Genomic DNA, 11,695 nt, shown 5'->3' with positions numbered 1-11,695 from the left:
ATCAGTGAGCCCAGGGGCTGGTGGTAGACAGCTGTTTCCCCTGTTCACAGCTCTGACCGTTCAACTACGTCAGTTACCCTTGGGTCACAGATCATCACAAAGAACAATTTTACAGAAGGTATAGTAGCTAGTTATGCTTCAGAGTGCCCCTCTCTGGGCCTTGTCAAGGATCACTGGAGGGGCATGAAACCCAGTGAAGCCTCTGCTTGATCCCTGCCATCAGCTGCCTAAGTCAGTCAGTGCTCTTTGTTCCAAGCTAGGCAAGTGTACTGCGTAAGCACACTTACTGGTTTTACATAGCGGCAGACGAGAGGGAATATGAGACTTCAGCTGAGAATAGGATACTCCTCTGCAAATCTGACACCACCGGGTATCACCAGCCCTACTGAAGGGCAATTCCCCTGCGGCCACGAGCTGCATCAGGTCAAGATCGGCGTCAGCACCTGTGTGTCCATCATCCTCCCTGTGCGAGCGCCTGCCTCTGTCCTGGCAGCCAAGCAAGCCAGGTGGGGCACCCCCTACTAGCGCAGCCCTCCGAGGCTTCTATCTGGTCATCAGCCCGTACCGTTGCTCTTTCCCCTCCTGCATGCAATGCTGCACAGACGGATGGCGCAGTAACAGAGCTGCTGATGCCACCTTTGCTCTGTAAACAGAAATTACAAGTACAGGCTGGGGCATTTGTGTGTATCTAGAATGCATGGATAGGACACAGATGGGATTACCCAGGACACAGCTGCAAGCTTCGCTCACCTCAGACACCTTCTGATGTCACCTTTTCAAGAAAGGTGAGGGCAGTGGCAGGAAGCTTATTTGCTCAGCCATTGTTTAAAACAAAAACCAAACAAAAAACCCCACAACCTACTAACCCAAAACCCCTTTTCAAAAAGGGATTGTTCAAATTACTCTTTTCTCAAAGCCTAAGTATACTTTCAATAGCAGTCGTCACATTTCAAGTATATTCCTCTCATGGCTATTCACTAAAATAACCAAAAATAAAACTCACGTATTCCTTTTCAGGATAGGCAATCTCAAAAAGACCTTTTGAGATGTATTTAATGTCCATTCAATTGCATGCACGAGTTAAAATAATATTCATTTTGGGGTAAAAAAAAAAAAAATCTTGATTTCTTCTCACTATGTATTAGTGTCACACCAGTACAAGCATTCACTATTTTTATTGCCTCGTGCATTGAGGTTTTCTGCAGTAAGAGTACAATGAAGCTATCAGTAAAAGATGAGAACATAATGAAATTACAATGAACGTATTATTTCACAGTATTAGGTTTGCAAAACTTTATTTTTAAACTCTGAAAATGATTTTTTCCCAACCCACTTAAATACAGGAAAGCTAAAACACAATCCTAACTGACAGAAAACAGGTTGTAGTCAAAGAGTTCCATTCTGAGTAAAGAATAACAATGTATCCAACTATGCTACCTATATATCAAATTTCTCTTCACAGATATTGTGTCCATGTTCTTCATAATCTTCTCTAGTTACTACCATGTCTTCAAAATCGTCATTTTCAGAAATGAGCTTCCCACCTTCCCAAGAGTAAGTAATAGGGCTGAAAAATGAAGTTATTGTTACACATCTGTATGTTCATTTAAAATAGAAGTATGCAGTGATGATTTCCAAGACTTTTGTTTAGCCATACCTATTTAAAAATATATTTTTGATTGCTAAATCAAACCATCCAGCTCCAGACAAGTTATGAGACAAAGTTTGAAATTATAGCAGGGCTAACTGACTTTGCTTTTTATAAAAAGCAAGTGCCTCTTTGGAGGCAGGTGTGAAGAGGGCAGGAAGTGGAGATGTCTTTGTATTTACTTTGCACAGATAATGATTCTTTAATGATATTTAAAAATACTCTTGTATAATACTTAAAAAAAGTGAAGATTTTTTTGTACTTTCAAGATATACTTGTTTTGTCTCAGCTGTATACTCTCTCTCTGCAATGATGTTACCCCCTCCAAATCCCTGAAGTGGCTACATTAATAATGACATGGCAGCATTCAGATGCTGAAAATTCTTCTAAGGAAAAGACTAAACTCTAATCTTGCATACTTATGTATCCACTAAATGACGATACAGTCTTATTTATGTTTACAATAAAAAGACTGATCCTGGAAACACTTACTTATACGCTTAACTTTATCAGCCAAAGTACAGGGCAAGCAAGTGGTCTCTGATTATTTGGTTTGTCTGAAAATACACTGATTTAAAACATTCTTCGTGTACAATTTTGGTTCACTCAATATTTAAATTAACCCCTTTACTCAATCTATCTTTTTAATCAGCAAAAGAAATCCTACTTTATTGTTTGTTCTGCTAGAAGGACAAAGCTTGTTCTGTACAGTTTAGAACTTACTTTTCAGGAAGAACAACGGAAACATCATAATCAGTTGGAGTAAGACATCGAACTTCAGAATAAACCCGATCTCTGAAGCCCGGAAAAAGGGTGTTTCCCCCAGTCAGAACTATGTTCTTGAAGAAATGAGGCTGCATTTCTGTAAAATAAATAAGTAAATCTGTAGTTAGAGACTGAATATATATTTAAAGATTAAAGTCTTTTTTCCCCAATTTTGTTATGAATTGGAACATAAGTAAGAAATACGCATAGAGGAATTTTGTGATCATCTAATGATCACATCAGTTAAATAGCTGTATTGAGAAATACAAGAAAGTGATCAATCACCCTCTGTTCTTCGTGATTTTTAGAATATGGATTTGATAACTACTGTTTTCTTATACTCTCTATTAAATTTCATGTCTGCCAACACAATTCCCCTTTCAAAAGGGATTTTAAATGATAAAATTTTTTTAAGAGTACAAAATAATAGCCTCAATGCCGCCATACTTATGTAGTATCCTAAAAGCTATGAAAGTCGTCTTTGTAGTAATAACATTAATGTACATCATCTATAAAATGAAAGCTTTAGTATTACTTCTGACAAACACAGCAGTCAGAAAGGTTTTATACTTTGATGCTTAAATTACTGAGTTTGGTCAGTTTCATTTTTCTTATCCGTTTGATTTTTCTCTTCTTCCAGTGACGAAAAATATTTTAAAACACAACTAAAACTAATTTCAAGTATATTCCATCATCGGCATCAAAGACAGATAGGTCACGTTAGAAAAGGACGTTAAGAAGAATTAAGTCTACAGTGATTAACTGAAACAAGAGTAGAAACCAATCAATGTATCACCACAAAACTGTGTTTGCCTAACAGAGAATCTTGTAGACAATCACTTCTAGCGTATATGACACACACCAGAAGACAGAACAGTTCACAACAACTTAGTAACTGGCATATTGAGAGTACTAGCTTCTTAAGACACTTTGGATGCTTAAAAAAAAAAAATCCAAAACCAAAACCAACAAAAAACCCCAAAACAACACAACACAAACACCCCCCCACACACACTTTTCAAAATACTTTTAGGTTATACCTTCAGGTAAATTCTGAATAGAATAAACAATGGCTTCAGGAATTCCCATCTCTTGAATACCAATATCTGAAGGATGGAAGAGTATTTCTGGAACTGCAAATCTTTCATTTGTTAGACGAAGTATTTGTTCACCAGTCTTGTATTTTCCACTTAACACCATCTCTTCCCTTGGCTAAAGACAAGACATGAATAGTAGCCACTGCTTAAGAAAAGAAATTACATCCTAGAGCATTCAGCTAATCTTTTTCGTGTACTGCAGAGGTAGGCAGTATATTCTACGTTAAGTCGTATTATCAACAAATCTTTTAAGAATAATACATACTCTGGTATTAAATCTGAAGTGACTTTGCTCTTATCAACTGCAGTTTTGCCTAAAGCAAAATAAAATAGGTATGCATGAGAGTGGCTTTAAAATATCGGGACTGCTTTTGAAGCTGTGGCTAACTCGGTAAATGAGATCAAATTGGCAAACTGTCTTCACTGGTATGAAGACTTTTCAGGCTCTTCTATAACGTGACTTTGAACCTTCTGCCTATTAGGGTATTTAAATGAAATTCAGAGAGACTTACAAAAAAGTATCAAAGCAGAGGAAACATCTTCCAACTTAACTTTAAAAAAACCCCAACAATAATGATATGGATGATATGACAGAGCACAAGCATAGAAAGCTACAAGTATTAAATAACAGAACAGAAAATGCTATGCTGGAAAAACAGTATTTAATTTTAATCTCAACTTCCTAAGGAAAACTTTACCAATTAATGTGTAGCACAGAAAGAAGATACAATACAGCATTGGAAAAAAGAAAGTCTTTTTAACCTCTCTACTAGACTTGTGCAGGGGAACAGTCCAAAAAATACTTCAAAAACCGTACTATCGTTACCTTACAAAATCCTTTTTTGATTGTGCTGAAGTCTGGCAAAACATAATCTACCATTACAGTATTTTCCTCTCCTTTCAATCTGAAAGAGAAGAATGTAAAATACAACAAAATAAAGAACAAGTTCTAAATCCCAACTATTTTATACTGACAAGACTTCCTTTGACTTAACTGGAAATTTTTCTTATTAAGAGTATAGTTTTATTTGTTTGTTATTCAGGAGTACCAACTTTTACATTTAGTACCGTTGTATACATACTTGGCAATGTCCATGTCCTTGTAAAAGTCTTGAGAAACATAACACACATCTTCTTTCACTTGATTAATTACATGCGTTTCATCCATAACATGTAGCTGCCTGTGAAAAACAAAAAACAAAACCACAGAAGTTTGAGAATAATTAAGTCCTAGCATTACCTGTCCAGTTTTCCACTGGAGATGAGCAACCATGTTTTTCAAATCACAGAAAGCTACTGTTTCAGTATCTAAAACTTGTATTCAATTTACAAAAGCATTCCTGGCCTACTGGAGTTTAGCATTTTCCCATTTCACAGTTCAATAAATACAAACATCTACCTGCATTTGCCCGACGTCTTCATAACAAGCATAGCCATAATCCTGCAATTAGCTCTACTAGCAAAGACCTTTACGTAGATAAAGTTCCAAGCTAAAGGATCCTAATGAAAAGTTGATCCTATTGAATTTTATTTGTGGTATTGATAGAATCAGTTAGCAAACTGACTGATGATCTGCTGAGACATCTCAGAAAATATGTAAGGACCTGTGTAGTTGTGAACACGCAGGTAACTTCAGCAACTTCAAAAGCACCGGCACTTTAAAAAGTAACAGCCTAATTCTTCAAAGAGCTTAAGCTCATCTTAATTAATCTTGATCTTAAGCTCAAGATGGCAGCTAGCAGATTATAACAGACAGAAATTCCCATCTCCTTTAAACAGCATTTAATCTAAAATTCACAGAAGCACTAAGAATATCCCCACAAACTTCTAGCTCGTTTCATACCAGGTCTCAAGATAATGATCAGCGTGCTTTACCTGTAAGAGATTATCTCCTTCAGATGGTTGGTTAAGAGTTTTCCTCCAACATTAATCCTACAGAAAAGGAGTAACACAAGGAATTCTGTCATTATTAACTTCAGACATAGCAAACAGTTCTTCTAGAAAATACATGCTGCAGTTTACCTGATGATTGCCTCTTTCTTCTTTTTACTTCTACAATAAGGTACAATGTGTGTAAAAGAGTATCCACTATCCACAATGATACAACATAGCTCAGATGGATTATCCCGGAAATACCTGTGCGCACTAAGAGCTCCAGCTGAAATACAAAAAATTTCATTCAATTTTTATATGAATACACACTTTTAGAACTTATATTGATATGAAAGTGTACTTGCTTCATATTTTAAATGCCTTTGACAGACTTCCAAGACCTCAATACATAATACTACAGCCAACACATGAATTAATTTTGACTGTGGATAAAACTAAGTATCATATATGCCCCCATTTATTCTTTTTCAATAATTCCAGTCCATGTTCAGTTTCCTCTCCTAAAGTCCAAGCAGACTGATCACACCACAATTTATCAAACCTATCTAAAAGAGTATCCTATGTCCAGCTATCTTTCAGAAGGGTTGTAATGTTATTTACACATTCCCTGTAAGATACAATACATTTCATGATTGTCATGCTGCATTTTATTTGCTAATACAAAACAAAACCAAACAAAAAACCACCACCCCCACCTCCCACCCCCACTCCCCCCCAAAAAAAAGAAAAGCTATCAAAGACTTCATGCAAATTTTTGGTAGACTTTCACAAATGCTATTCTGTTTCAAAATCCAACCATTATCGCTGTCATCCTGACTCTCCTGAAATTTCCTTTAATTATATACCATGACACTCTTAAGAAAGTAGTATAACAGTATAGCTGGAATTTAAAAAAAAAAAAAAAAAAAAAAGTTTAATCCAGTTAGAGTACATATAGGAGCATATTACTCAAGAGCCAGGAAGGAAATGAAGCAATTTCTTTACTATCTTTATATATACATGTGTGTGCGTTTGCATGCATGCATGCTTATTTATTTATTTACAAGGTTCACCTTCAAAATATATAAATCAAACTAGGAGGAGACAGACTTACCATTTACTCTAAGAACTGCTTGAAATTGATACTCTTCAAATAGAATTTCATTCATGGATTCTTGTATTGAACTGAAGTTAAAATAAGGTTCGGTAATAATAATATTGGTATCTACAAAATCCACCTATGAAAAAAACCATTAAGACTGTCATTACACAAAACTTAGAAATTAATACTCCATTACCGTATTTTGCAGCAGTTGAAGATGATGTAGATCTGATTACCACTTGCCGTATCTGTTTGTAGAAGCTAGGCTTAGAAAGTTTTAGCTTTTTTAAAGACTTCATGAGCAGTGATAGAACTTTATCAAATTAATGAGTAAAAACATAACAGAAGGGAACACCGTCATACATATTCTGCTCCTGTTACTATCCTTACAAATCGTAATCCAACATTTTAAAGAGATGATACCCAAAATGGAACACTACAATACTAATGTAAGATACTTTTCACTAATCCTGTCAACTACAGAAAGATTAAGTCTCTTCAACAGCTCAGCACTTGCATCACAAAATTACGTATCTAATACCAAAGATGAAGTCCTGCGCAAAGTAGGATCAATAATAAAACTCCCAGTGACCTCTAATGAGACCAGCAAAAGATCCCGGACTTTCCGCATTTACTGATATCTCAAAAAACTCCTTTAGAGAGGACTTCAGAGGGTTACTTTGATCGTAACTGGATATGGCCTTAAACTTATTACCAGCTGTATCTCTCTGTAGTCTTCACTCATGAAAAAGAATTAAAACCAAATTCTCCTCAAAACCATGACTAAATTGAAACTAGTTCCAAAACTAAAATGAAAGCTAAGTATCAAAAGCCAGCACTGTATATTTTTATGTATGGAGACTAAGATATTTTGAGGCATTACTTTCATTCTCAGTACCATTCTGCCTCCTAGGTGTTACAAAACCCCAAAACTTTCAGTGTATATAACATTTTTTTTAAAGAAAAAGTGAAAGGGAAGCCTTACTACACTTCTTGTGCTAAATCCAGTTCATGTGATAAATAAGAAAAATTAAGTATCGGGTGTGTATATTTTATACATTCAACTTACTCATAGGTAGAAAATGGTTAGCCAAAGATGGTTACTTAACATGTATGTCTTTTGGCCTACTGACCTAGCTCATCACTCTCTTTTACGTCAACAGTTTCTTGATCTCTAAACCACGTTGTATCTGTCTATAATTATTATTATTTTTTACTAACTTGAACTCTTAATTATATTGATGTAAATTTCTTAACATATGTGAACTTAAATCAGTATGAATACACACAAGACTAAAAAATTTAAATGTTTTTTTAAATTCCTACACCAGAGCTCTAAGTAAAAATTTTCTTCAGTTTGCAAAAAAATAAATCCCTGTGATTTCTAATTGATGGCACTTTAAAAGAGAACAGTAAGCTCACCAGTTCTTTTTAATATTTGATGTACTTACACTAATTCCATTAGTATTTAACCTACACAAAATCTGTAATTAAAAAAAGGGTCTTACTTGATACATTTCTTTTCCAAAAAGATAATCCCAAACCTGTCTCTGGACATCCCAGTTCACCAAGTAACCCTGTAGGAATTTAGAAAAACAATTACACTATTTAGGAAATAAAATCATACTTAAAAAAAAAATTACTAGAAAACAAAAAAGTCAAGTGATTGATAGACTGGTAATATAAAGAAAATTGAGAGTAAAAATGTCTAAATTCACATTTCGATGCTAAGAAGAAAATGTTACATAGGATAAAATGTTACAAATATTCCCCATCAATATGTTAATTACTACACTACAAAACCAATGTAAATTGTGTTTAAATTGTGTGCTGGAGCGCGTCCAAAGAAGAGCAAGGAAGCTGGTGAAGGGTCTAGAGAACAGGTCCTATGAGGAGCGGCTGAGGGAACTGGGGCTTGTTTAGTCTGGAGAAAAGGAGGCTGAGGGCACACCTTATCGCTCTCTACAACTACCTGAAAGGAGGTTGTAGCGAGGTGGGTGTTGGTCTCTTCTCCCAGGTAACAAGCGACAGGACGAGAGGAAACGGCCTCAAGTGGGGCCAGGGGAGGTTTAGGTTGGACATGAGGAAAAATTTCTTCACTGAAAAGGTTGTCAAGCACTGGAACAGGCTGCCCAGGGAAGTGGTTGAGTCACCATCCCCGGAGGCTTTTAGAAGATGAGTATACGTGGCGCTTAGGGACACGGTTTAGGGCTGGACTCGGCAGTGTTAGGTGTACGGTTGCACTCGATGATCTTAAGGGTCTTTTCTGACCTAAACGATTCTATGATTGTTAAAATTCACACTGCTGAATTTGATTCTTGTATGATACTACATATAACCCTGCAGTTGGGGCATACTGTATGAAAACTATTCCTTAAAACAATTCACATTTGGCTGTAATGTTAAACTCCAGATATTTTACTTACTTTCTGAAAAGGGAGAATATAAAAAAGACCAGAGGGATCTTTAATTTCATCCAGTTGATTTGCCGTAAAGGTTTTCAAGCGTGCAGTCTTTGATCGGAACTGACAGTTGGGAATAACGCTGGAAAAGATTGGGAAGTTTCCTATTCATCACGATACGAGACACATTCGTTGTCTTTACACTACTTTCATAAATAGTATACTTTCAATAGCATTTTTGCCGCTGTGTTTTGGTTTTAATCCATTTATTGGAGCCAGTTACGAGGAAAATCTCTCAATTCCCGACACCTCCGGTGCAGACGAGGCACCTTTTGGAAAACCAAAACACCACCCCCCTCCCGCACACCGCACTCAGCTACCACAACCACCCCCGCCGCCGCCAGCACAACAAAAAGGGCGCCGGGGGCTCCTCCGCGCTCGGGCACCGCCACCCCCAGGGACCGACACCTTCCCCCCCCTCCACCGGCGGTGGGGGACGGGGTAACGGTCCCGCCGGGCAGGTCGGCTCGCGCCGCAGGGGCGGGGCCCGGCACCCGCCGCAGGGGCGGGGCCAGGCCGGGCCCCTCCGCGGCGAGCGCAGGCGCGCCGGCGGCCCGCTCGCCGGTGAGGGGCTGAGGGAGAGGAGGGGCGGCCTCCCGTGCGCCCACGCGCCGGCGGGGAGCGGCGGGAGGGCAGGTGCGCCGAGAGGGTGCCGGCGGAGCGGTAAGGGGAAGCCCGCCCGCCCCGCCCCCTCCCGGGCCCTCACCTGACGTTCGCGTGGCTGTAGCCGATCTTGGCGTTGTAGGCGCCGTTATCCAGCACCAGCGTCGCCATGTTCCCCACGGCGCCACGGCCGCCGCCGTCCCAGTATTGATCCGCCACCGCCGTGGATCTCTATGGTTACCATAGAGCGGAGGAGCAGCGCCCGCGCGTTGCCTGATGGGACGCAGGAGTGCCGCGGGAACCGCCTCTGGCGCGAGACGCTCGCCGCTCACGTGGTGCCGGTGACGCTCGCGGAGCTGCGTGACCCGGAAGCTCTCGCCAAAGGGACGGGCGGGGGAGGTGACGCGGAGTCACCTCGTCGAGCGCCAGCTCCGGCGCCGTTCCCTGCGGCCCTAGTGCGCCTGCGCGGACGGCCCCTTCCCCGGCCGAGGGCCGCGCCGCCGCCCGGCAAGTACGGGCGGCGGCTCCCGGCCCTGCGGGGGCGGGGGCGGTGGCGACCGTTGAGCGGGGGGCAGCGGGTCGCGCCCTCCCGTCAGGGGCGCCGCGGGCATGGGGCCGCGAGAGCCCGGGGCGGGGCGCGAGCCCTTCTCCGGTGTGTATAAAGTTACAGAACCTCCCTGCTGAGGGAGTGAGTGCCGTGCCGTGCCGTGCCCTGCCCTGCCCTGCCCTGCCCTGCCCTCCCCTCAGGTGGGCCGCGGGTCGCGTCGCGGGTGTCCCTGGCAGGTCAGTGCAGCGGCTGCCGTCGTACGGGAAGCCAGCGCATCGGGGAGAAAAGCGATGAATGAAAATGGCTTTATGTGAGCGCTAGAAAAGCAACGCAGGCCTTTCCTGTGTAAGAATGTCACAGACTGAAAAGGGGAAGACTTTATAAATTCCACTGTCGTCATTTTACTGTTGTTCTAAGCATGCTGTAATTAACAGTCTTTTCTTATAAATAGTGTAAAAACCAGTGCTATTGGTATTCGCTGTCTCTGACCAGCTGTTGTTTACTTAAGTCTGTGTCAAATACCACACACCTTTATGGAATCACAGAACCATGGAACAGCCCAGGCTGGAAGGGACCTCGAAAAATCATCCGGTCCAACCTTCCGTGGGAAAGGGAGCTGAGCTGAGCTGATCTAGCATCCTGTCTGACCGCATCTTGAAAACCTCCAGCGATGGGGACTCCGCCACGTCCCTGGGGAGGTTGTTGCAGTGCTTGATTGTCCTTGCTATGAAAAAAATTCCTTGTATCAAGATGAAACCTCTCCCGGGGCCACTTGTACCTGTTGCCCCTTGTCTTCTGGTGAACAGAGAGCCTCCATCCTCTTTGTAGCCACCCTTTAAGTACTGGAACACTGCGATGAGGTCGCCCCCGCTGAGCCTTCTCCAAGGAGAAAAGACCTAACTCCTCTAGCCTTTCCTCATAGGGAAGGTTCACCTGCCTTCATTTGGACCCTCTCCAGTCTGCCCACATCTTTTCTGAATTGTGGAGACCAGAGCTGGACACAGTACTCCAGGTGTGGCCTGACCAGCACTGAGCAGAGTGGGATGATCACGTCTCTCTCTGTCTCTGCTAGTAATGCACCTGCGGATGCAGCCCGGGATCCGATTTGCCTTCGTTGCTGCAGCGGCGTACTGCTGACTCCTGTTCAGCTTGCTGTCCACCAGAACCCCCAGTCCCCTTTCAGCAAGGCTGCTCCCCCGCCACACAGCTCCTAGGCTGCACCGGCCTCTTTGGTTATGTCATCTCAGGTGCAGGGTCTCGCACTTGTCTTTATGATGAATTTTGCTTTATTTATATGGTTTACTTACCATCACTAGTTTCTTTGTTGTTATCCGGTAAAACAGAAAGTGCATCACAGTTTTGTATCCATATGTAATTGGCTTTCCCGGAAGTATCAGAAGTTAAAAATAACTGCTACTCTGGATGATGACTCTTTACCCTACCACATATCAAATGTCTTTCCATGAGCCAGGATGTTCAGCGGCATGCACGGCAATCTGATTTTAGACCAATCCTCTTTACATGCTTGTCAGTATCTTAAGGACAGCATCCTTAATCCCCACCCTAGCAGATACATTCTTTGGTTCTTGAGGAGAGGTC

The 11,695-nt window shown here is 41.2% G+C and overlaps 1 protein-coding gene across 2 annotated transcripts; it reads right to left on the bottom strand.

Moving 5' to 3' along the window:
• Positions 1-1,156: 1,156 nt before the first annotated feature.
• ACTR6 (actin related protein 6) lies at positions 1,157-9,891 on the bottom strand. Of its 2 annotated transcripts, XM_076335365.1 has the most exons (11): positions 9,653-9,890; positions 8,911-9,028; positions 7,993-8,061; positions 6,497-6,620; positions 5,533-5,668; positions 5,386-5,442; positions 4,593-4,691; positions 4,337-4,415; positions 3,454-3,625; positions 2,372-2,510; positions 1,157-1,567 (listed from the first exon to the last, which is right to left on the bottom strand). In XM_076335365.1, exons 1-11 carry the CDS (start codon positions 9,718-9,720, stop codon positions 1,438-1,440), a joined length of 1,191 nt encoding a protein of 396 aa, XP_076191480.1. In that variant the 5' UTR covers positions 9,721-9,890; the 3' UTR covers positions 1,157-1,437. The 2 variants fall into 2 exon arrangements, with proteins under 2 accessions (XP_076191480.1, XP_076191489.1); XM_076335374.1 differs by lacking the exon at positions 7,993-8,061 and having other exon boundaries at positions 9,653-9,891.
• Positions 9,892-11,695: the final 1,804 nt, after the last annotated feature.

This window comes from Aptenodytes patagonicus, chromosome 1, assembly GCF_965638725.1.
Source record: "Aptenodytes patagonicus chromosome 1, bAptPat1.pri.cur, whole genome shotgun sequence".
Taxonomy (NCBI): Eukaryota; Metazoa; Chordata; class Aves; order Sphenisciformes; family Spheniscidae; genus Aptenodytes; species Aptenodytes patagonicus.
This window is presented reverse-complemented; position numbering and strand designations above follow the sequence as displayed.